Raw genomic sequence first — 24,620 nt, 5'->3', positions numbered from 1 at the left:
TCCGGGGCCAGGCCTGGACAGCAAAGGCGGGTGGTCCAAACCTGGAAGGAGAATGGCTCGGGGCCAAGCCAGGAAAGCAAAGGCTGGGGGTCCTACCTGTAAGGCAAACCTGCAATGAGAATGGCTCGGGGCCAAGCCGGGAAAGCAAAGACCGGGGGATCTACCTTTAAGGCAAACCTGCAACGAGAAGCGTTATGGTCCAAACCTGGAAGGCAAAGGTGGGGTGTAGGGTGGGCAAACATGAAACAAGGAGGATTCAGGGCCAGGCCTGGAAGGCAAAAGCAAGGGGCCCAATCTGGAACAAGAAGGCTTCTGGGCCAGGCCAGTAAAGCAGAGGATGGGGGGGCATACTTGGAACAAGATGGGTTCAGGGCCAGGCCATGAAGGAAAAGGCTGGGGGATCCAACATGGAAGGCAAAGGCGGGGCATTCAACCTGTAACAAGAGGTCTACAGGGCCAGGCCTGGAAGGCAAAGGCGGGGAGGCTTAACCTGGAATAAGAATGGTTCGGGGCCAGGACGGGAAGGAAAAGCAGGGGGGCACAACGTGGAACAAGAAGGGTTCGGGGCGAAGCCGGGAAGGCAAAGGTGGGGGAGGGGGCAATGCGAAATGAGATGGGCTCAGGTCCAGGACGGGAAGGCAAACGCGGGGGGGCCTACCTGGCACGAGAAGGCTTCAGGGCCAAACCTGGAAGGCAAAGGCAGGGGGGCAAACTTGGAACGAGAAGGGTTCGGGGCCAGGCCAGGGAAGGCAAAGGCGGCAGTGCCAAACCTGGAATGAGAAGGGTTCGGGTCCAGGCCTGGAAGGTAAAGGCAGGGGTGCCCAACCTGGAAAAAAGAGAAGAGTTCGGGGCCAGGCCAGGAAGGAAAATGTGGGGGGACCAAACCTGGAACGAGAAGGGTTGCTGGCAAGACCTAGAAAGCAAAGGCTGGGGGGCCCAACCTGGAACGAGAAAGGTTTGCAGCCAGGTCTGGAAGGCAAAGGTGGGGGGAGTGGCAAAGACGGGAAGGCAAAGGCGTGGGGGGCAAACCTGGAACGAGAAGGGTTCGGGACCAGGCCTGGAAGGCAAAGGTGGGGTGCCCAAACTGGAATGATAAGGGTTCGGTGCCAGGCCTGGAAGGAAAAGGAGCTGGGTGTCCAACCTGGAAGGCAAAGGCTTCGGGGCCAGGCTGGGAAGGTAGAGGCTGTGGGGGAGCAAACCTGGAATGCAAAGGCTTAGGGGTCAAGTTGAGAAGTCAAATGTGGGGAGGGCCAAACCTGATACGAGAAAGGCTCAGGGCCTGGGCCTGGAAGGCAAAGGGGTGGAGGGGTCCAACTTGCAAGGCAAAGTTGTTTGGGCCAAACCTGGAAAGCAAAGAACTCAGGGCCATGCCAGGAAGACATAAGTTAGGCAAGATGTATAGTTTAGGATAAGGGATATATTAAGTTAGGGAAAGGGATAGGCCAGGGAAAAAGTATAGGCCATGGAAAAAGTTTAAGTCAGCAAATAGGTTATGCTAGGGGAAAAGTTAGGTCGGGGGAAAGGTTAGGCCACGGGAAAGGTAAGCTTTCAGGACAAGGTTAGGCTAAGTGTAAAGGTTAGGATAGGGGAAAAGCCGGTTCGGCTAGGTGTAAAGTTTAGGTTCAGGGAAAAGCTTAGGCTAGAAGATAGGGTTAGACTAGGGTAATAGGTTAGGCTATGGGAAAAGATTAGGCTTGGGGAAAAAGTTAAGTCATGGGAAAGGTTAGGCTATGGGATAGGTTTTGGCAAAGTATAAATTTTGTTAGGGAAAAGATTAGGCTAAGGGAAAATGCTGGGCAAGGGGAAAAGGATAGGCCATTGGAAAAGATTAGACTAGGGGAAAAGGTTAGGCAAGGGGAAAGATTTGGCTAGGGAAAGATTAGGCTAGGGGTAAATATTAGGCTAGAGGAAAAGGTTAGGCTAGGGGAAAAGGTTATGCAAGGTGAAAATTTTAGGTTAGGGGAAAAGGTTAGGGTAAGGAAAAAGGTTAGGCTAGGGGAAAAGGTTATGCAAGGTAAAAATTTTAGGTTAGGGGAAAAGGTTAGGGTAAGGAAAAAGGTTAGGCAATGGGAAAAGGTTAGGCCAGGGGAATAGGTTAGGCTAAGGAAAATGGATAAGCTAGGGGAAAGGGTTAGGCCAGGTGAAAAGTTTAGGTTAGGGGAAAATGTTAGGCTAGGGGATAAGGTTAGGTTATGAGAAAGGTTTAGTCCAAGGGAAAAACTTAGGTCAGGGAAAAGGTTAGGCCAGGAGAAAAGGTTAGGCCAGGGGAAAAGACTAGGCTGGGGGAAAAGGTTAGGCCGGGGGAAAATGTTAGGCTAGGTGAGGATATTAGGCTATGGGAAATGGTTAAGCTAAGGGAAAAGTTTAGGCCAGAGGAAAAGGTTAAGCCAGGGGAAAAAGTTAGGCAAAGGGGAAACGGTTAGGCAAAGGGAAAGGCATAGGCTAGGTGAAGGGTTTAGGTTAGGGGAAAACGTTAGGCTAAGAGTATAGATTAGCATAGGGTAAAAGGTTAGGCCCTGAGAAAAGTTTAGGGTCAGGGAAAGGTTAGGCCAGGGGAAATATTGATGCCTGGGGAAAAGGTTAGGCTAGGGGAAAAGGTTATTTCAGGGAAAAGGACAGGCCAAGGGAAAAGGTTCGTCTACGAAAAAATGTTAGGTTAGGGGAAAGGTTAGGCTAGGGGTCAGGTTAAGCTATGGGAAAAGGTTAGTCCAGGGGAAGAGGTCAGGCTAAGGGAAAAGGGTAGGCTAGGGGAAAAGGATAGGCTAGGGGAAAAGGTTAGGCCAGGGTAAAAGGTTAGGCTAGGGAAAGGGATAGGCCAAGGGAAAAGGTTAAGCTTGGTAAAAACGTTAGGCTAGTGTGAAGGTAAGGCTAGGGGAAAAGGTTAGGCCAAGAGAAAAGGTTAGGCTAAGCAAAAACGTTAGGCTGCTGATAGGTTAGTCTAGAGGAAAAGGTTAGGCCTGGCAAAAACGTTAGGCTAGGGGAAAGGTTAGGCTAGGGGTCAGGCTAAGCTATGGGAAAAGGTTAGTCCAGGGGAAGAGGTTAGGCTAAGGAAAAAGAGTAGGCTAGGGGAAAAGGATAGGCCAGTAGAAAAGGTTAGGCCAGGGGTAAAGGTTAGGCTTGGGAAAGGGATAGGCCAAGGGAAAAAGTTAGGCTAGGTAAAAACGTTAGCCTATTGTGAAGGTAAGGCTAGGGGAAAAGGTTAGGCCAAAGGAAAAGGTTAGGCTAAGCAAAAACGTTAAGCTAGGGGAAAAGATTAGGCTGGGGAAAATTTGGGCCAGGTGGAAAGGTGAGGGCAGGGGAAACGTTTAGGCACAGGGAGAAGGTTAGGCACGGGGTAAAGGTTAGGCCAGGGGAATAGGTAAGGATAGGGGGAAGGTTAGGCGAGGGGAAAGGTTTAGGCTAGGGGAAAACGTTAGGCCAGGGAGAAGGTTAGGCCAGCGGAAAAGGTTAGGTCAGTGGAAAAGATAGGCCAAGGGAAAAGGTTAGGCTAGGGGAAGAGGTTAGGCTAAGATAAAGGTTAGGGTAGGGGTCAGGTTATTCTGTGGGATAAGTGGAAAATTTTAGGCTAGAGGAAAAGGTCAGGAGAGGGTGAAGGTTATGTTAGGGGATAATGTTAGGCTAGGTGAAAGGTTTATGTGAGGTGAAAACGTTAGGCTAGGGGAAAAGGTTAGGCCAGGGAGAAGGTTAGGTCAGGGGAAATGTTTAGGTCAGGGGAACAAATAGGCCAAGGGAAAAGGTTAGATTAGGGGAAAAGGTTAGGCCAGGGGAAAAGGTTAGGTGAAGAGAAAAGGTTAGTTGAGGAGAAAGGTTAAGGCTAGGGGGGAAAGGTTAGGCTGGGGGAAAAGGTTAGGCTGGGGAGCAGGTTAGGCCAGAAGAAAAGGTTAGGCCAGGGAAAAGGATAGGCCAAGGGAAAAGGTTAGTCTAGGAAAAAACGTTAGACTTTGGGAAAGGTTAGGCTAGGGGTCAGGTTACGCCATTGGAAAAGTTTAGGCCAGGGGAAGAGATTGGGCTAGGGGAAAAAGGTAGACTAGGGGAAAAGTTTGGGCTAAGTGAAAAGGTTAGGAGAGGGAAAAATGTTAGGCTAGGGGAAAATGTTAGGCCAGGGGAAAAGGTTTGGCCAGGGGAAAAGGTTAGGCCTAAGGAAAAGGTTAGGCTCACGGAAAAGGTTAGGCCCGGGGAAAAGGTGAAGCCAGGGGAAAAGGTGAGGCCAGGGGAATAGGTTAGTCTGGGTTAAAGGGTTAGGTCAGGGAAAAGGACAAGGCAAGTAAAAGTTTAGGCTAGGCAAAAACATTAGGCTAGGGGAAAGGTTAGGCTAGGGGAAAAGGATAGGCCAGAGGAAAATTTAACGATAGGGAAGTGGAAGATCTGGGGTTAAACCTCAGGTCCTTCTGACACCCAGGCCTGGGCTACATCCATGAGGCAAAGCCGCTTCTCTAGACTATATATACACATACATACATATATACTATATATTATATATATATATTATGTATAATATTGCATTATAATAATCTGAGAAACAAACTGATATATCCACAGATTTCTGAGTTGCCCTTGGGAAATGGGGCAGAAGATGGACCCGACAACAAAACTCTAGGAACCTGCAGAATTTTCCCGAGAGAAATAACTCTTTCCAGACTTTGGTGTGTGGGGAGGGGTTAAGGAGCATCTAGTATAATACAGTGATAGTAATTAGGGCTACCTGAGATGTCCTACCTGGGGGAACTTGTGGAAACTGATGACCTTGGCCATGGCAACGGACAAGGTCGCCCTGATGCCCCCAATGATGGCCACCAACTTGTGTCACACCTCGCAGCCGTAATTGGGAACTGTTCTCCGCGAGCCCCAGAACAGTATCAGAGACTTCTCCATGGCCAGCCTCTCCCGGAATAAGGCATCACGGAGGTGGAATCCCAGGGAGATGTTGGGCAGGAGGCTGGGATCTGCTTCACGGCAAACACCAGAGCCAGGATGTGCAGGTTGTGTTTGTAAATGAGGCTATAAAGAATGGGAGAGAAAAATCTCAGAGTTCTATTCCAGGTGTTGTTGGAGTGGGGCTCGAGGGCTTGGAGGGTTTGGATTGAGACATGAGGACTGGGAATATCAAGGATGAGGGTTACTAGGGCCTGGGAAGTAACAGGCCGAGGGGGTGTGTGCTGCAGTGTGTGCTCATGGAGCAGAAGCAGCCTGTCGTTACTGGGAGGGAGAGCAAAGCAATCTCTGCCTAACCATGCCAGAGTCCCCGGAGAATTCACAGAGAGCCATAATGAACTGCTGCCTGCTCTCTGCCACTAAAAATCAATCAGACCTATGGAAGGCAGCGAGAAAAGCAACAGATAGAGAGTCAAGGGAGTGAGGAGATCGCTCGGCAAAGGTGACAGGGAAAACAGCAACCATAACAGTGGCAAAGCGTGCCCCAATCCCTCCAGCTCTCAGAGAACAGAAACACATCCCTGTTCATCCTTATCCAGTCGAAACATCACACTATTTTCCCAGCACAAATGACATTTATGCATATGTCTTAAACCAAAAAGGATATTTGTTAAATTCTGGTTGATGTCCCTCAAACATATTTAGAGCTAAGAGCGCTCCAAGCACCATGTCCCCGTCTTTTTAGTAGCCCCATGAATAGTCCCTGTGCAAGGAACATTGGTTCCCGTCCACAGAGACCGGAGGCGTCAGGAGCTGCGAGCCAAGAAACAAGACCAGCCTCAGCAGCATCAGGACCGCGTCTCCCAGTCCCAGAGCTGTAGCACTAAACCTATCCTGAGCTGATGACGATGCTAAGCCCCAGATCACCTGGTTGCCTTGTCTCATTCAAAAGGGATGCTCACTGCCAGCCGAATCGTCCCCTTGGGATACTCACTGCCTGCCGAATCGTCCCCTTAAGGGAGGTGGCACAGACGCAGAAACAGACTCGACCTGGTAAACAGTCTGAGTCCCAGCGAGCCCCAGCTTGTAGCGGTTCATAGATAGAGCTTTTATAGGCGTTGGACTGATACTGTGTGAGTAGCCTTTTTCACAGACTTCAATTTCCCCTGATAGGGACGGGGCAGAAGGTTCCAGTAAATGAATGTGGCCACAGGTACTGTGGAAATTGTCCCTTGCAAACAAGGTGAGGCTGGTGAAACAGCTCTTTAAAATCCATGACTTTTTCAAATCACTTATGCATGGAGAGTGTCTGACACACTTTTAGTACTTCTGTGGGAGACCCTCTCTTATTCCCCTATGGAGGCATGGAATCCAGGTTCTTGTAAGCCGGTCTTGAGACCCTATGGAGAGTCATGGTCAGTATGTTAGCACTACTGAGACCCACCCTGCTCCCTTCAACAATGCTATAGAAAAAGGACAGTGACTGCTCCAGCAGGTGCCCTTCGAGTATGATGTCACATCAAGGTGCCAGGCAAATTTAATCAGCAAACCTGAACGGTAAACTCTCAATTAATACCACTGATTGAGACACCAAATCTGAACAGTAAGCTCGCAGTTAATACCACTGATCGAGACACCGAATCTGAACAGAAAGTGCTCAGTTAATACCACTGATTCAGAGAAGCAGCGTGGCTCAGTGGAAAGAGCCTGGGCTTGGGAGTCAGAGGTCATGGGTTCGAATCCCGGCTCTGCCACTTGTCAGCTGTGTGACTGTGGGCAAGTCACTTCACTTCTCTGTTCCTCAGTTACCTCATCTGTAAAATGGGGATTGAGACTGTGAGCCTCACGTGGGGCCACTTGATGACCCTGTATCTATCCCAGCGCTTAGAACAGTGCTCAGCACATAGTAAGTGCTTAACAAATACCAACATCATTATTGTTATTATTATTCATTCATTCATTCATTCAATAGTATTTATTGAGCGCTTACTATGTGCAGAGCACTGTACTAAGCGCTTGGGATGAACAAGTCGGCAACAGATAGAGACAGTCCCTGCCGTTTGAAGGGCTTACAGTCTAATAGGGGGAGACGGACAGACGAGAACAATGGCAATAAACAGAGTCGAGGGGAAGAACATCTCGTAAAAACAATGGCAACTAAATAGAATCAAGGCGATGTACAATTCATTAACAAAATAAATAGGGTAACGAAAATATAAACAGTTGAGCGGACGAGTACAGTGCTGTGGGGATGGGAAGGGAGAGGTGGAGGAGCAGAGGGAAAAGGGGAAAATGAGGGTTTAGCTGCGGAGAGGTAAAGGGGGGATGGCAGAGGGAGTAGAGGGAGAAGAGGAGCTCAGTCTGGGAACGCCTCTTGGAGGAGGTGAGTTTTAAGTAGGGTTTTGAAGAGGGAAAGAGAATCAGTTTGGCGGAGGTGAGGAGGGAGGGCGTTCCAGGACCGCGGGAGGACGTGGCCCAGGGGTCGACGGCGGGATGGGCGAGACCTAGGGACGGTGAGGGGGTGGGCGGCAGAGGAGCGGAGCGTGTGGGGTGGGCGGGAGAAAGAGAGAAGGGAGGAGAGGTAGGAAGGGGCAAGGTGATGGAGAGCCTTGAAGCCTAGAGTGAGGAGTTTTTGTTTGGAGCGGAGGTTGATAGGCAACCACTGGAGGTGTTTAAGAAGGGGAGTGACATGCCCAGATCGTTTCTGCAGGAAGATGAGCCGGGCAGCGGAGTGAAGAATAGACTGGAGCGGGGCGAGAGAGGAGGAAGGGAGGTCAGAGAGAAGGCTGACACAGTAGTCTAGCCGGGATATAACGAGAGCCCGTAACAGTAAGGTAGCCGTTTGGGTGGAGAGGAAAGGGCAGATCTTGGCGATATTGTAGAGGTGAAACCGACAGGTCTTGGTAACGGATAGGATGTGTGGGGTGAACGAGAGAGACGAGTCAAGGATGACACCGAGATTGCGGGCCTGAGAGACGGGAAGGATGGTCGTGCCATCCACGGTGATAGAGAAGTCTGGGAGAGGACCGGGTTTGGGAGGGAAGATGAGGAGCTCAGTCTTGCTCATGTTGAGTTTTAGGTGGCGGGCCGACATCCAGGAGGAGACGTCCTGGAGGCAGGAGGAGATGCGAGCCTGAAGGGAGGGGGAGAGGACAGGGGCGGAGATGTAGATCTGCGTGTCATCTGCGTAGAGATGGTAGTCAAAGCCGTGAGAGCGAATGAGTTCACCGAGGGAGTGAGTGTAAATGGAGAACAGAAGAGGGCCAAGAACTGACCCTTGAGGAACTCCAACAGTTAAAGGATGGGAGGGGGAGGAGGCTCCAGCGAAGGAGACCGAGAATGACCGGCCAGAGAGGTAAGAGGAGAACCAGGAGAGGACAGAGTCCGTGAAGCCAAGGTGAGATAAGGTATGGAGGAGGAGGGGATGGTCGACAGTGTCAAAGGCAGCAGAGAGGTCAAGGAGGATTAGAATGGAGTAGGAGCCATTGGATTCGGCAAGAAGGAGGTCATGGGTGACCTTAGAGAGAGCAGTCTCGGTAGAGTGGAGGGGACGGAAGGCAGATTGGAGGGGGTCTAGGAGAGAATGGGAGTTAAGGAATTCTAAGCATCGATTGTAGACGACTCGTTCTAGGATTTTGGAAAGGAAGGGTAGTAGGGAGATAGGACGATAACTGGAGGGGGAAGGGGGGTCAAGAGCAGGTTTTTTTAGGATGGGGGAGACGTGGGCATGTTTGAAGGCAGAGGGGAAGGAGCCCTTGGAGATTGAGTGGTTAAAAATAGATGTTAAGGATGGGAGGAGGGCAGGGGCGATGGTTTTAAGAAGGTGAAGGGAATGGGGTCCGAGGCGCAGGTGGAGGGGGTGGCACTTGCGAGGAGGGAGGAGATCTCCTCTGAGGATACTGCAGGGAAGGATGTGAAAGTAGGGGAGGGGGTTGGTGGGGGGGAGGGGAGAGGCGGAGGGGTGACTTTGGGGAGCTCAGACCTGATCGTGTTGATTTTCGTGAGGAAATAGGTGTCCAGATCATTGGGGGTGAGAGATGGGGGAGGGGGAGGAACAGGGGGCCTAAGGAGAGAGTTAAAGGTCCGGAACAATCGGCGGGGGTGATGGGCATGGGTGTCGATGAGGGAGGAGAAGAAGCTTTGCCTGGCGGAGGAGAGGGGCAGAGTTAAGGCAGGAAAGGATAAATTTGAAGTGTGTGAGGTCGGCTTGGTGCTTGGACTTTCGTCAGCAGCGCTCAGCAGCTCGAGCATAGGAGCGTAGGAGGCGGACGGAGGAGGTGATCCAGGGCTGTGGGTTAGTGGAGCGAGAGCGGCGGAGGGAAAGGGGGGTGAGAGAGTCGAGATGAGTAGAGAGGGTGGAGTTGAGAGCGGAGACCTGATCGTCGAGAGTGGGAAGAGAGGACAGGGCGGCAAGGTGAGGAGAGATGGTTTTGGAAAGACGGATGGGATCGAGAGAGCGGAGGTCTCTGTGGGGCAGTAGCGAAGATTTGCAGGGGGAGGGAGTGTGAGAGATGAGGCAGGTGAGAAGGTTATGGTCAGAGAGAGGGATTTCAGAGTTGGTGAGGGAGGAGAGAGTGCAGCGGTAGGAGATGACGAGATCGAGGGTGTGACCGAGTCGGTGAGTGGGCACGGTATGGTGGAGGAGGAGGTCGGCAGAGTCGAGGAGGGATAGCAGGCGGGCGGCAGAGGAGTCGTCGTGTACATCCATATGGATGTTGAAGTCTCCAAGGATCAGAGTGGGCAGAGAGAAGGAGAGAAGGAAGGTGAGAAAGGGGTCAAGGTGGTTGAAGAAGTCGGAGGTGGGACCGGGAGGGCGGTAGATGACAGCGACAAGTAACTGGAGTTACTTGTTATTATTATTACCAGCTCCAGGCAGAGAGCAAAAGGGGGCTGGTTACTGTTCTTCGGCCTGAAATACCATAGTTTTACCTTTTTTTCTGGCGTATGAGAACGGAGTGGAGACGATTAGGCACCGCAGACAGCACTGAAAGGTTTGGGGATTTTTTTTAGGAAAGCTTTGCTCCCGGGAAGTGAAATCCAAAAATGAACTGATTCAAAAACTGTGGAAGGCAAGATGGCTGTTTCCTCCTTCCCTTCCCCCGTTTATTCCCATCTCATAGAGAGGAAACACCTCAGGCCTCTGATAGAAATCTTTGGAAATTTCTCAGACAAGAGTGATTATTATGCCTCAAGCCCAAGCCACTGAACCCCTGGTGCCTGGATAATTGCTTCTTCCTTGAAATTTGACATGAGATTTCCAGCAATGTTTGCATCATTTGAGAAAATTTTCATTGAAATCCCAATAGGTTATGAGCCAGGAGAGTTGAAACTATGATCTGAATACATTATTAACCACAGCCTCATATAATGTAACAAAGTGTTAGATCATTTTTTAGAATTCACTCGTGCCTATCTCAGCCACATTCCCATGTATATGAATACGATCTCACAATTACCAGTAATGGTAATAATCAATAAGGTGTGGTGGGTGGGGTCATGGGAAGAGAATGGATATGATCGGATTAGTCACAACACTGCAGTGCAGGTCATTTGAAAGATATTGACATGAACGTGAAGAAAAGGAATGAAGATCAGCTACTGTACAACGATATTTATGAAACATTTGCCTTGGGGTAAGAGCGATTCTTCGTATCGAGTTGGGATGAAAAGAAAACAAGCATAAATAGGAATGAACAGATGAAGGTGCACACCGGAGGCCCCCGAAGTCTCACTGTTTAGGTTGGGGAACACAGGCTTTAGAAATGAGAAATAAATCAGAAACATTGAGCAACAGACAGTGGCAAATCCAGGAGAGGAAATGGTTCCATGTCAGGGACTGAGTGGGGCTGTTGTATGAAGGAAGGATGAGTTCTGATGGAATCACTTGCGCCTGGCTGCAATATACTTGTGCAGGTTGTAAAGAAAGTCAATTTCGCCACATCAGAAAGAAATCATAGGATGTCATGGATCCTCAGGGGGATTTGAAAGGTGTATGGATCTAGAGTGAACAGGAACTCACCTCCTCTGAATCTGTGGTATCATTTTAACCAAAGAACGAAAAGCAGCTCTCAGTGACAAAGCTCTGTAGGCCATATTGGAATTAGAAACTTAGCTTCCAGTACCACATGAATAACGATTGTACACTTTTTTAAAGGAACAATGAAAGGGCTATCAAAGATTAAATAGAGCAGATAGTAATCAAAAGTAATTTTGTTTTAAATGATGTCACAGAAATGTGTAAACCTATGGCTTTCTGTTGCATAGTACATATATAGATATATCTATCTATATGTATATAGATATAGATATACATTAGGAATGCCTTGTATCTTATCAGAGAAAAATATAGGGCCCTTCCAAAACCTAAATTTCGATGGGGGAAGGAGAGAAACATAAGTTTACTTTGCAGTAGTCAATGGTAAAAATATCAAGGGGTTTTAATGTTGACATTCAGCTTCCTAAGTAACTGGACCCGGGTGTTCGTGTCTGGCCTCAACAGGATCACATAGACCTTGGGCCCAAAGATACAACCGAGGAGCCCAGCGCTGGAGGCCAAGATGGAGAAGATCTCCACGGCCACCATGGCTTTGCCCTTGGTGCTCAGATAGGTGGGTAGGAAGGAGATCCAGACGCTGCAGAACACCAGCATGCTGAACGTGATAAACCTGGCCTCGTTAAATGCATCGGGCAGATTCCGGGCCAGAAAGGCCACCATGAAGCTGACCAGGGCCAGGAAGCCCATGTAGCCTAGGACGCAGTAGAAGGCAGTGATGGAGCCCTCGTTACACTCAAGGATAATGAGTCCAAACTCAGCCTGAGAGTTGGAGTCAGGGAAAGGGGGAGAGGTCCCCAACCAGACCCCGCAGATGGTCACTTGGATCATGGAGCAGATAAGGACGACAGAGTTAGACACTCGAGGACCCATCCAACCCTGGAACCTGCTCCCTGGCTTGGTGGCCCTGAAGGCCAAGACCACTGTGATGGTCTTGGCCAGCACTGAAGCCACGGCCACAGAGAATATGATGCCAAAGGCAGTCTGTCTAAGGAGGCAGGACGCTGTGCTGGGACGGCCGATGAAGATGAGGGAGCAGAGGAAGCAGAGCATGAGGGAGATGAGGAGGATATAGCTGAGGCCACGGTTGTTGGCTCTGACAATGGGCGTGTGCCGGTGTTTGATAAAGATCGCCAAGGTTAGGGCTGTAATCAGGGAGAAAGTAAGAGCCATAGAAACCAGGACAGTCCCCAGCAGCTCGTCAAAAGAGAGGAAAATCGTGACTCTGGGCAGGCAGTCATCTCTCCGCTCATTGGGATACTCATCATCAGGGCACTTCCAACAGTGAGCTGCGTCTGAAAGGGAAAGTCCTACATATCAGTTTACCCCCACAATAGAGTTAGGAATCATGATTCCTGCCTGAAATAAAGTACAGAAAGGATGAAGACAGGAATAGAAAGATGTCTATGTGGATGATGCTTAAATAGTAGGGACAGTTAGTGCATAATTACTAAGTTTGGGTATGAATGCAAATTTATTAGGGTTGGTGTGATCACGTAAGTACAAAGGAATTTTAAAATGCTAGATGGGACAATATGACCACAGGCAAAGGAAACATAATCTTGGAAGGCTTCCTGTAGGAGGTGGGGAGAGATTTGAGAAGGGTTTTGCATATGAGAGGAGTTGAAATTAGGCAGATTTGAAAGGGAAAGGAGTTCCAGAAGGACCAATGGCATGAATCAAAAGTGAGACCAATCCATCACTCATTTTGAGCAATTTTTGTGTGCAGAGCACTGTACTAAGTGTTTGGGAAAGTACAACACAGTAGAGTTGCCTTCTAGGAGCTTACAGCCTACAAGAGAGATGAGAATGAGGCCAACCTGATTAACTTGTATTTACCCCCAGAACTTAGAACAGTGATTGACATATAGTAAGCACTGAACAAATGTCATAAAGAAAAAAAGAAAAAAAACTTAACTTGAGAGGAAAAGGGTGTGGAAGATGGAGTGTAGTGTGAGAAGACAATATTTAAGTAGGAGGGAGAGACCTGATGAGATTCCTCAAAGCCAGTGGTCAGGACCTTGATGTTTAGCAACAGACAGTTTTTCAGGTTCAGAAACAAATTCAAGCAGAAACGGTACACTAAGTTTACTCATAAATGTAAAATGGGAAGGAGCCAGATCTGATCCCTAGAGTAATATAAAGGCCAGGTTGAACAGGGAAAGGCTAGTGGATAAACCATATAACCAGAATTTAGGAAACCCCTGTCTTAATCCCAATTCCACCACTTGCCTGCTGTGAGACCTTCTCTGTACCTCAGTTTCCTCCCCTGTAAAATTGGGATTGAATACCTGTTTTCCCTCCTCATTAGATTGTGATCTCCATGTGGCACAAGAACTGTGTCTAATGGATTATTCTGTACTTTCTTCAGGATTTAGCACTTTATTTGGCAAATGACAGGCGTCTAATAAATGCCACTATTAGTGTTACTGCGATTATTATTATTGTTATTATTAGAAGGAAAAAAGGTGAGGTGTACTGCTGTCGCTGATGTAAAATAAACTGGACTGGTAGAAAACTGGAAGCCAGGAAGCCAGAAGAGAGGGTATTATAGGTCGCTGTGGGCAGGAAACATGTCTGTTAATTCTGTTGTATTGGACCACCATGACGAGTTTACAGTCTAGACGATGACAATGATTGGTATGTGAGCGATTAGATTCTGATTCCTGGACATTGGCTGTAACGTGGAGGTTAAATCGCATTTCTTTGAGATATTACTGAGGAAAACTTGGCAGAAGTTTCAGAAGGCTTGGATTTGGGGACAGAATGAAAGGTTACTCCAAGGCTGCGATAATCACCCCATTCCCAGTCCCACAGCACTTACACATCCTTGGATTCTAAAATTTCCCCCATCTATAATTTATTTTCATGTCCATCTCCCCTTGTAGACTGCAAGCTCCCTGTGGGGAGGACCTGGGACCATATTGACCATTTCTATTGTATTTTACTCCCCCAAGTGCTTAGTAGAGTACTCTGCACACAGAGCATTCAATCAATACCATTGATTGATTGATTGTTTGATCATTTAGCAGAGTGGATGTGGAGTTGTCAAAGGTGATGTGAAAGTTAAGGATGGGGAGAGTTTTGATAGAAATTAATAATTTGAGTTATGCCTGCTATGGCCCTAATGTTAGGGGCAGGCGGATACACCTGTGCTGCTTTCATTTGCTGTACTCTTTACAAGAATTGGCCTGGCCTAGTGGATAGAACAAGGGCCCAAGAGCCAGAAGATGTGGGTTTTAATTCTGTCTCTGCCACTTGCCTGCTGTGTAAACTTATTATTCATGCACCAGTTTCCTCAACAGTAGTATGGGGATTAAGACTTTGAACCCTATGTGGGACATGAACTCTGTTTATTGTGATTAGATTGTTTCCAAACCAAGGCATAGTAGTAATAATGATAATAATACAGTTCTTGGTATATAGTAATAACTTAAATACTCATTTAAAAATGTGGAATCCTCATCAGTTGCTCTCTAGAATTCAATATAGAGAGCCAGAGTGTGTGAGTCAAGGTGGTGTGCCCAAGCAGCTACCGTGGTGATTGAACAGAAATTCCAGAGTCATAAATAAGGTCAGTCAGCAGGGCCCAGACCACTGGGTGCCTGGTTCCCTACAGACCCCTACCTGTCTGGTTGGAGATCTCACCCTTGGGGCACGGGGTACAATCATAGCAGCAGATGGCTTTCCTCTCCAGAGCTGTTTTCCTAAATCCAGGGAGGCAGCTTTTGCTGCACACGGAGCAAGGAAGGATCTAAGCATCAAGAATGGAAAGGATAACATAAGAAGTCCCTCTTAAACACTCCCTTCCTCCCAACTGGTCTGTGTCCATTGATAATACTGACATCCTAAAACCCAGAATCTTGCATTCAGCCTCAGCTTCTCACTATCATTCTTCTCTCAGACCCAATTTACTACTAGAACCAGTTTGTTTTTCCTCAAAAACTGATCTCAAATTGAGGTCCTTTCTCTCTAACAAAAGAGTCCCTTCCTTAGTTCAAAACACATAGTATCACCACTGAAGGGAAATGTCATTCAGAACAAGTGGCCCCTCTCTTCAAAAACTCCAATCGTTATACCTTTCCTCTGCATTTTTAAAAATGATATTTGTTAATCACTTAGTGTGTGCCAGATTCTGTACTAAGCACTGGGGTAGATTCAAGCTAATCAGGTTGGACACAGTCCATGTCCCACATAGGGCTCACACTCTTAATCATCATTTTTCAAATGAGGTAATTGAGGCTCAGAGAATTTAAGTGACTTGTTCAAGGTCACACAGCAAACCAGTGGGGGAGCCAGGATTAGATCCCAGGTCCTTGGACTGCGAGGCCCACACTCTTTCCACTAGGCCACAATCCTTCTTAAATCAACCAAACACTCCATTTCATGGTCCTCCAGACTCTCCAGCTTCCTTAGCTATCTTATTTATCGAATCTCCTCAATCAGTAGCCCTCTGCTCGCATTCCTCACTCCTTCTTCTGGCTGTTCCCTTCTCTCCTTCCTCTTTCCTCTTACTCATATTGCACACAGCTCCTCTCAACCCCTTTTACCTAAGATCTAAGTGATGATAAGCAGCATGGCCTAGTACATAGAGTACAGGCCTGGGAGTCAGAAGGACCTTGATTCTACTCCTGGCTCCACCATTTGTTTGCTGTGTGTCCTTGGGAAAATCACTTCAGTACTCTCGGGCTTCAGTTAACTTATCTGTAAAATTGGTATTAAGACTCTGAATCCCATGTGGGACAAGAACTGGGTCCAACCTGATTTGCTTGTATCTTTCCCTCTGCTTAGTACAGTGCCTGGCACATAGTAACCGCTCAACAAATACCACAATTATTATTATCATGATCTTCTATCTACCCCAATAATTTAAAATAATTAATAAATAAGGTTTTAGTTTCACGCTTACTATGTGTCAAGCATTGTTCTAAGCACCGTGGTAGATGCAAGCTAATCAGGTTGGACACAGCCCATGCCCCACATAGAGATCCACAGTCTAAATCCACATTTTAAAGATGAGGTAACTGAGACAGAGCTTAATGCAATACCTGGCAAATAGTAAGCACTTAGCAAATACCAAAATTATTTTCAATTATTAGAGTGAAATTCCACAACCCCAGCAGCTCTCCCATGATTGATTATCTAACTCCCAAATTTTCTCATCCCATCATCTAACTCTTACATTAAGGTATTTATTGATTTATGTACAGTCTCAGCACGTGGAAAAACAGATATTCCACTGAACATTTGATTTGATGTATTCTGATTCCACTATTTGCAAATAGTTCTATGTCTGTTTCTTGCAGTGAAGTGCAAGCTCCTTTTGGACAGAGAACATAGCTTATGCTCCTGATGTACTTCCTAATTGCTTACATTCAGTTGGTGTGAAATAAATAATTGTTATTACTACTACTACTATTACTATCACTACAACACTACTATTATTACTAATTATAGTACTATTTCTGCTCTCAGTGCTCAGCCTCTAAAGCAGTACTTTGCACATAGTAAGCACTTAAAAATGCCATCATTATTATTATTTTTCTACCACTTATACTACTATTACTCCTATTATATTACTAGTATTACTATTCCTTTTACTACTACTACTACCACTACTAGAGAGTGAGGGCAAGTGAGCAGTAGAGAAGGAAGGTGATGAACTTAGATGGCAAAGGAATATGCCTGGCTATGTGAGCACCACCTTCATAGGTCAAATTATTTTGGGGACACCTTATTAATAATAATGATCATTATCACATTTTTATAATTTTACTTGGAAAGAGCTTTTTATGTACCAAGCAGTGTACTCATCAATGAGGTAGATACAAGCCCGTTATTGGGTAGGAAGTGTCTCTCTCTGTTGCTGAAATGTACTTTCCAAGCACTTAATACAGTGCTCTGAACACAGCAAGCTCTCAATAAATACGATTGAATGAAGAAATGAAGAAATGAAGATCCTCAGGTTGGACAAGGTCCTTATCCCTGAGGAGGGATTAGGATTTAATACCCATTTCACAGATGAGGAAACATTGCTACAAAGAAGTAAAGTGACTTGCCCAAGAGAAGAGATTTGACCAAGGTCATGCAGCAGACAAGTGGCAGAGCCAGGAATAAAACCCAGGTGCTCTGACTCCCAGGCCCGGGAACTTTCATCTGGGCCTCAATGCTTCTCAGTGAATTTTTCAGCCAAAATGCCTTATCCTTTTCCCCAAAAGGATTGCTTTACGATGACTCCCATCCAAGAACATCTATAGAACAATGTGAATCCAGAGATGCAGACCATCTAGACAGATATGTGTCCCATTGGGAGGTATTGAAAGAGGTACTTTAAATCATCCTTGGACATAAAAAAGTTACGCTGAGGACCTGAATAGTAAAAGGTACATGGGTGTTTGTTTTTTGGTTAAGGATCTTGTGATCAGAAGGGGCAAGAGGACAGATATGGGTAGGGGAAACCAAAGGGGAGACCCTGGAAAATCCTTTCCCAAAGATAGTGAGAACATAAGACCTTAACAAGACCTCATATCATTTCTCCACACTTGAACTATGAGGCCGGGGCGGGAAGTCATTATTTGAATCACACCCCAAGCAGGGTCTTTGCCCAAGGCAGCTGCATCGGAACTCACTGAAGGACCACATTATCCTCCTGGACACAGCTCTATATGGCTAACGATGAATGATCAACAACTTCTAATATTTGCCTTCTACCTCTTTAACTTCCCCTTTCTCATAGGCCAGTGGTCTTTGAATTTATTCAAAGCATGCTTGAACTGACTGATATTTTCTTCTACCTCAGCTTTCTGTTATGGAAAATTCTATACATTCAGTCCTCAGTGGAATGAGAAGTAAAGGGGAAAGGGTTTTTAAGTTTATCAATAATGTGACCAGACATTATCAGAATCAGAATCAAAATCAGAAGAAATTGCATGTGGGAGGCGAAGGAGAGGTGCTTAGTCTCATCCCGGTTCTGGGGAATGACCAAAGATTTTGCTGAACTGATTATGCCTTCTCACTCAAAACTGTCACTTTCCTTACCTTGTTGAATCCTGAGTTCCACACAATGTCCTCCTCATTAATTATCAAGTTATTCCCCATAGATGCCTCAGGCTTAAACTCTCCGACCTTCACTCGCACGCACCCATACAAATTGTATGACTGTAAATTCAGTATATCGTAACTTGGGACTGATTCAGTGCTTCCGTAAATATCTCGGTGGTCCCCCATGCTGGCACTGAATTGATGCTGCCTCAGGAAGGAATGAAGCTGCCAGAGAGAGAGTGAAAAGGCACAGAAACTCAGATGAGAGAGAGAAGTTTCAAACTGCCTGGAGGGAGCTCTGCTGCTGGGAACTGGCGGAGAATCTTACCTGCCATGGAGAGGGCACCACTGATTCCTTTGCCCCAGACGTTTCCATTTCTGACTTGGACAAAAGCATTTCATGAAGAGCACGTGCCACCCGATACATAGCACTGTACAAAGTGTGCTTTAGCCCAGTCAGCTCAAAGTCAGTGTTAAGCAAATTTAGGCTATCAAAGCTCTCATTTCCATAGCAGATAGTCTTCCGTGTGTGTTTTCTGTGTTGTGAAGCTTCAAAGACACAGCCTATTTGGGCTTGCCAGAAATCCTTGAGAAAAACATCATTGGGGTATTTGGAAGGGCTAGCTGCTTGAAGGAAATCTTTGTAACCAGGTACACCATTCGTGTGGACAGAAAATGACAAAGAACCTATGAAGGAATTTTCATATAGATGGTAATCATTACTGACAGTGTCATCAAAATGAGCTGTGTTGACCCAAACTTTCCCTCTAACACCAAACCAACTGACAACCCATTTAAACATGATGAGAGAGTCGATGTCACCATAGACAATGGCCACATTGGACGACAAATCATTCATCTTTTGATACAATTTTTGTACTTGTCGTGTGCCATAGTAGTCAGTTTCAGGAATCCTTTCTGTTAAGGCCACACAAACTCCGTGACGGCTCATCTCCTGTGTCAGGTCCCAGGTGAATATTTCCCCTTCAACGTTATTGGAAACAATCAGGCTGACCCAGGTCCAGCCAAAATGCACCAACAGCCGAACTATTCCCCGCTGCTGAGCGGTATCCCTGGGGGCCACCTGGTAGAGATAGGGGAACTGCATTGGATCCCTCAGGCTGGCATCAAAGGGGCCGTAGGTGATCTGGTTGGGAGACAACGAAGCTCAGTAATCGTTCAAACATTTGGATTTGGAACCTCAAAGCAGAATATTGACATGCCAGGAACTGGATTGCAGGAAGACCCCTTTGTTATGCAGCATATTGATATGATATGCATTGCTACACCCAGTTAGCATTTCTAATTTGTTTAAATAAAATTCTGTTTTAAACAAAAGATAACAAACCAAGTATAATGTCCCACTGGAAATAATGTTAAAAAGTCGATGACTCCCCACGGTTACCCTTACCTATCAAGAAAAATACACAAAGAGTTTAAAAGCAATGAAAATATCAAGAAATGTAATTAATGCATTTTCTAGTTAACATCATTTGTTAACATAAGTGATTGCTCAAATTCATGATTTTGATCAACTATTCATTAGCAGATATATCACATATTTACCACCCCGCCCACACACTTAATTTACATGGGATTGCTCTATTATTAATACTACTACTTACTAGTCTTAAAATGTCATGGGGTCATCATAAAAAACTCTCTAAAAGAAGAGCAAAGAAGAGGGGACCCCTGTATGTGATCACTGAAACACTGTCACCATAGTTACAGGGCACAAGGCAAAATGGAATTGGGCTGAGTCAGATCAAGGAAGAAAAAAGGCACAGTGGTCCCATGTAAATGGTTCTGAATTTTCACACAAGAGGACAGAAGCCTTTAGCTGATTCCCTTATCTGGCTAGACCTGCTTCACGGGCAGGTTCTCAGGTCGCATAGGGCTCTGAGCTTCTGCTGGACCCCTGAAGGGAAGAACCAGGGTGGGGGCTGCTACTTGGTGAAATCAGGGGGCACCCTGGCAAAGATCAAGAGAGCATCGTGGCCTAGTATAAAGAGTACGGGCTTGGGAGTCAGAGGAAATGGGTTCTAATCCACCCTCCACCACTTGTCTGCTCTGTGATCTTGGGCAAGCCACTTACTTCTTTGTGCCTCAGTTACCTCATCTGTAAAATAGGGATTAAGACTGTGAGCCTCACGTGGGACAATCTGATTATCTTGGAACTACCCCAGTGCTTAGAACCATGTTTGCCAAATAGTAAGCGCTCAACAAATGCCATAATTAGTATTGCTATTATTATTATCATTATCATTATTGGAGGAATGAACTGCAGGAACTCAGATTGGAATAGTGCACTGGAAAGAGATCTAAAGACTGAGAAACCCAGCTGGGAAGGAACCCAAATTGGAATAATCACGCGGTTTTGTTAGATATCATTTGACCTTTTACCTTTGTTTCTTACCATGTATTCTAACTATTCATGTTTCATCCTATGAGATTAATTGTTTTTCCCTCCAAATTTGTGTATGTTCTCTATTCTCTTACTCTTACAATTCCCTTACTCTTACAATTTCTTACTCTTACAAATTCCCTCACAATTTAACGCAATTGGTCAAGGGAATCAATAGATGTGTGGAAAAGATAATAGAGTTCATATATATATTGCTTAATATGACCAAAACATAGATGAAAATACATATCTAGATACATATTTAACACCACAGCACTCTCCCCTCCATTCCGTCCTGGTACTGCAGACTTGGCAGTCCCAGCAGAGTGATCTCGAGGGGACTCCTGACCCATTCTGGTTTCATTCCAGTACCTGCAGTCCCATCCACTACAACACCTGGCCTACAACAAACTCTGCTTTGCAGATCGTGGATGACATTTTTCAGGGAAATATCGAGAACATATATTATTCACTGCCGTTTTCTTCAATATGCCATTTAAATACTAGGGCATTGTATGGACCTCTGAACGTGGTAAATGGAAACAAATTCACAAGTATTATTTAAACCACTTCATGTGATAAAGAAACGGTCCTGATCAATTCTTAATCCTGTGATAAATGCTCCTTTTCCGATTACCCCCATTCTGATTGCTCTCCCTATTCACCAAAATTTCCAGTGCATCATTTCACACCAGACAGCTTTAACATTCCTTAACCAGAGAGCTCAGCTTTCCATGGACAAATAGCCTGCCAAAATGCCTGCCCTTCCCAGCTTCCCACTTCGCAAGAGTGCTTACTACAGATCCCGGGTTTGGCTTTATTCATGATTTTCCCACCCTGATCACTTTCAGATCTCGTGCCAGTCACTGGCCCCCGGGGGGGGGGGAGGGCAGAGTCAGGCCAGGACAGAGACCCTGGGGCCTGGAAGCCACAAGGTCTGCCCATCTCCCTCTTGGAGGAACGTGCTCATCCTCAGGTCAGCGGGGGTGCAGTCATCCCCGGAGGGTAATTGCATTTTGGAACCCTCGGTTCTTCCCGTTCTGCTGAAGAAATTCCCCTCGTGGCAACCAAGATAGAAGGACCAGTCCCTTTTCCCCACACGAGGATGTGCAGCAAAAGGACCAGACCTCTCTTTCCATCTCCTTCCGCACAACAGAACAGCATAAGGCTCAGTGGGTACCTCTCCTCTGTGGGGAAAAGATTCAGGAACCAGGACTCCATCACAGTGAAGGGATTTCCAGTTTCTCCCTCTTTGGGCTGTCCCTGTCTAACAAGCACATAAATATTTCACACCAGACCCATCACCCAGTAAATTTTTGAAACAAAGGAGCAGAGAAAAGGCAGGAAACCTCGAACTTATCAGAGAAACAAACTGAGCTCTGTGCAGATTTCCCGAGTCGCTTTCAACAGTTAGGTCATAAAATGCATCTGACAACACAACTATGGGAATCTGGAGAATTTCTGCCAAAGAAGTAGCTGTTTCCAGACCTCGAAGTGTGGGGAGAGATTGAGAGGGTGTCTAGTGCATTAGGACAGTGATTAGGACCAAGCACAGATGCCCTACCTGGGGGAACTTGTGGAATCCGATGACGTTGGCCATTACGATGGACAAGGTCGACCTGATGCCTCCGATAATGGCCACCAACTTGTTTCTCTCCTGGCAGCTGTAATTGGGAACTGTTCGCCCCACTCCCGAGAGCAGCATCAGAGACTGCTCCACAGCCAGCCTCTCCCGGAATAAGGTATCATAGAAGTGGAATACCAGGGAGACGTTGGGCAGGAGGCTGGGGTCCTTGTTGATCTGCTCCACGGCAAACACCAGGGCTAGGACGTGCTGATTATGTTTGGAAACGCGGCTATAAGGAATGGGGGAGAAATTTTTCACAGCTCTGTTCCAGGCACTTTTGCAGTGGGGTTAATGGGTATGGAGAATAGGGGCTGAGATCTGGTGACTGGGAATATGAGGGATGAAAGTTATTGGCATCTGGGAAGTAAGTGGCTGGGGGCGTTGGATGCTGCAGTATTTGCTCCTTGAGCAGAAGCAGTCTGTTCTTCCTGTGGGGGAAAGTGAGACATTTCTGCCTCACTAACGAACCAGCCCAGAGGGAATGGAGAAAAAGCCATAATGAGCTGTCAGAGCTGCTCTTTGCTCTCTGGCACTAAACGTCAATTAGGTCCGGGAAGGACAGAGAAAAAAGCCGAAGGTAGAGAGGTTATGGAGCAGGGAAATACCTCGGCAAATTGCTCAGTGAAAACAGCAACAGTGACAGAGTCAAACCTTGCCCCAGCCCCTCCGTCTCTTGGACAACAGAAAAACCTCCCTGTTCATCCCTACCCAATCAAAACTTCCCAAGGACATTATCAGTGCAAATGACACTTACGCAAAGTTCCTATCAAAATAATGAGGATATCTATCAAAATCTGACAGATGTCCCTCAAACACATTCAGAGCTAAGAGGGCTCCGATCACCAGATCCCCATCTTTGTAGTAGCCCCGTGAGTATACCCTGCGCAATGAACATTGGCTCCCGGAAAGAGAGACCGGAGACGTCAGTAGCCACAGCCAGAGCAGTCGCGGCCAAAGAAGCTGCAGCAGCATCAGGACCGAGTCTCCCGATCCCAGAGCTGTCGCCCTGAGCATGTCCTGAGCTGAGGACAATGTCGAGCCCTAGACTACCCGGCTACTCTAGTCGATTAAGAAGGGATGATCGCTGCTAGCAGAAATGTCCCCTTAAGGGAGACAGTACTGTCTCTCCCTGCAAAACAGTCTGAGTCCTAGCCAGCCCCAGCTAGGAGCCATTCGGTGAGCTTTTAAAGGCTCCGTGATGATATTGCTTGAGGAGGCTTCCCATAGGCTCCAAATTCCCCTGATAAGGAAATGCAAGAACCTCCCCGCCCCGCCACGCCACTTCCCTCCCTCCCTTCCCTTCTGCTCAAGAGTACCTGTGCTCTTAACAACTCTTGGGATTGTCTCTGTCTAGAAGGTCAACACCTGGGTCCATGCTTCTATTGCCAGCTGCCTTGCGACAAAATAAATCTCACTCTTTTCCCTCACCTCTCCCATGCCACTCTGAAAACCCCAGAGAATCAGAAGTGGAGCCTGTATGATCTCACACTGAGTTACCCACCATGATAGGGTTAGGAAACATGATTCTGTCTTCAAAGAAACTGTAGTCTAGCTGGGGAGGCAAACATCAAATGAAGTCGAGAAAGGAGGATGAAAAGAATGAGAGATGACTATGTCAATGAGTTGGGTGCTTGAATAGTAGGGTCAGTAAGACAAAGGAGGAAGAAAAGATTGGAGAAATGACTATGTTAATAAGTTGAATGGCGAGGGAGTTCGAGACAAAAGGAACAGTGTGAGCCAGGTTAGAGGCAAGATCAGTCAATCAATCAATCAATCTATAGTATTCCTGTGTACTTTCTACGTGGAGAACACTGTACTAAATGCTTGGGAAACTACGATGCACTAGAGATGGCTGTGTCCCCTCCCCCTCTCCCGGCTAGAAGGAGTTTAAATTCTGCAGGGGAGACGAAAATGAGGTCGACCTGATTAACCGCTATCTACCTCAGCCCTTAGAACAATACTTGACACATAACCAGCACGAAATACATAGCATAAAAAAAAAGAAAACAGTTGGTTTGAATGGAACAAAGAGTTGACGCTGTGGGGTCGTGAGAGATGAGAATATTTGAGTAGGAGGGAGAGAAGTGATGGAATGCCTTAAAGCTAATGGTCAGGATCATCTACTTGATGTTCAGCAGTGGATGGCTTTTCAGACTAAGAAACAAACTCAAGCAGAAACAATACATTAAGCTGATTGTCCCTACAACCTGGGAAGCATAAAATGGGAAGAAACCAGAGCTGATCCCTGAGGGAAATACAAAGTAATGATTGAACAGGGAAAACTTATTGGGAAAACCACCGAACCAGAATTTAGGAACATTTGGTCCTAATCCCAGCTCCACAGCTTGCCTGCTGTGAAAACTTCTCTGTTGCCTCAGTTTCCTAATCTGTAAAACGTAGTTTAAATACCAGTTTTCCCTCCCCATGAGACTGTGAGCTCCATGTGGCTCAAGAGTTGTCTCTGATGGATTATCTTGTACTTACTTCAGGGCAAAGCAGAGTATTTTACAAATAATAGGAGTTTTACAATAGTCCTGCTATTTTTCTTATAATTTTCATTATTGTTAATACATGGTAGAAAAGGTGAGTTGTCACTGATAAACTGAACTGGGAAAAAGAGAGTG

The 24,620-nt window shown here is 46.5% G+C and overlaps 1 protein-coding gene across 1 annotated transcript; it reads right to left on the bottom strand.

The window, feature by feature from the left end:
* Positions 1-11,299: 11,299 nt before the first annotated feature.
* LOC100086517 (vomeronasal type-2 receptor 26-like) lies at positions 11,300-23,010 on the bottom strand. Its single transcript, XM_007665010.2, has 7 exons — positions 22,751-23,010; positions 21,934-22,225; positions 19,371-19,376; positions 18,294-19,112; positions 17,963-18,190; positions 14,552-14,678; positions 11,300-12,219 (listed from the first exon to the last, which is right to left on the bottom strand). Exons 1-7 carry the CDS (start codon positions 23,008-23,010, stop codon positions 11,300-11,302), a joined length of 2,652 nt encoding a protein of 883 aa, XP_007663200.2.
* Between the last annotated feature and the right edge of the window lie 1,610 nt (positions 23,011-24,620).

Source organism: Ornithorhynchus anatinus, chromosome X4 (assembly GCF_004115215.2).
Source record: "Ornithorhynchus anatinus isolate Pmale09 chromosome X4, mOrnAna1.pri.v4, whole genome shotgun sequence".
Lineage (NCBI taxonomy): Eukaryota > Metazoa > Chordata > Mammalia > Monotremata > Ornithorhynchidae > Ornithorhynchus > Ornithorhynchus anatinus.
Note: the sequence above shows the minus strand (reverse complement) of the source record. Positions and strands in the feature narration are given on the sequence as shown.

What these genes read in the sequence shown, in the direction of transcription:
- LOC100086517 (XM_007665010.2), bottom strand. Translation starts at nt 23,010, where the DNA reads ATGCTCAGGGCGACAGCTCTGGGATCGGGAGACTCGGTCCTGATGCTG. An exon ending in TGGTGCCCTCTCCATGGCAG is followed by an intron (nt 18,191 to 18,293) that starts GTAAGATTCTCC and finishes TCTCTCTGGCAG; the next exon opens with CTTCATTCCTTCCTGAGGCA. An exon ending in GGAACTCAGGATTCAACAAG is followed by an intron (nt 14,679 to 17,962) that starts GTAAGGAAAGTG and finishes CTTGATGCTTAG; the next exon opens with ATCCTTCCTTGCTCCGTGTG.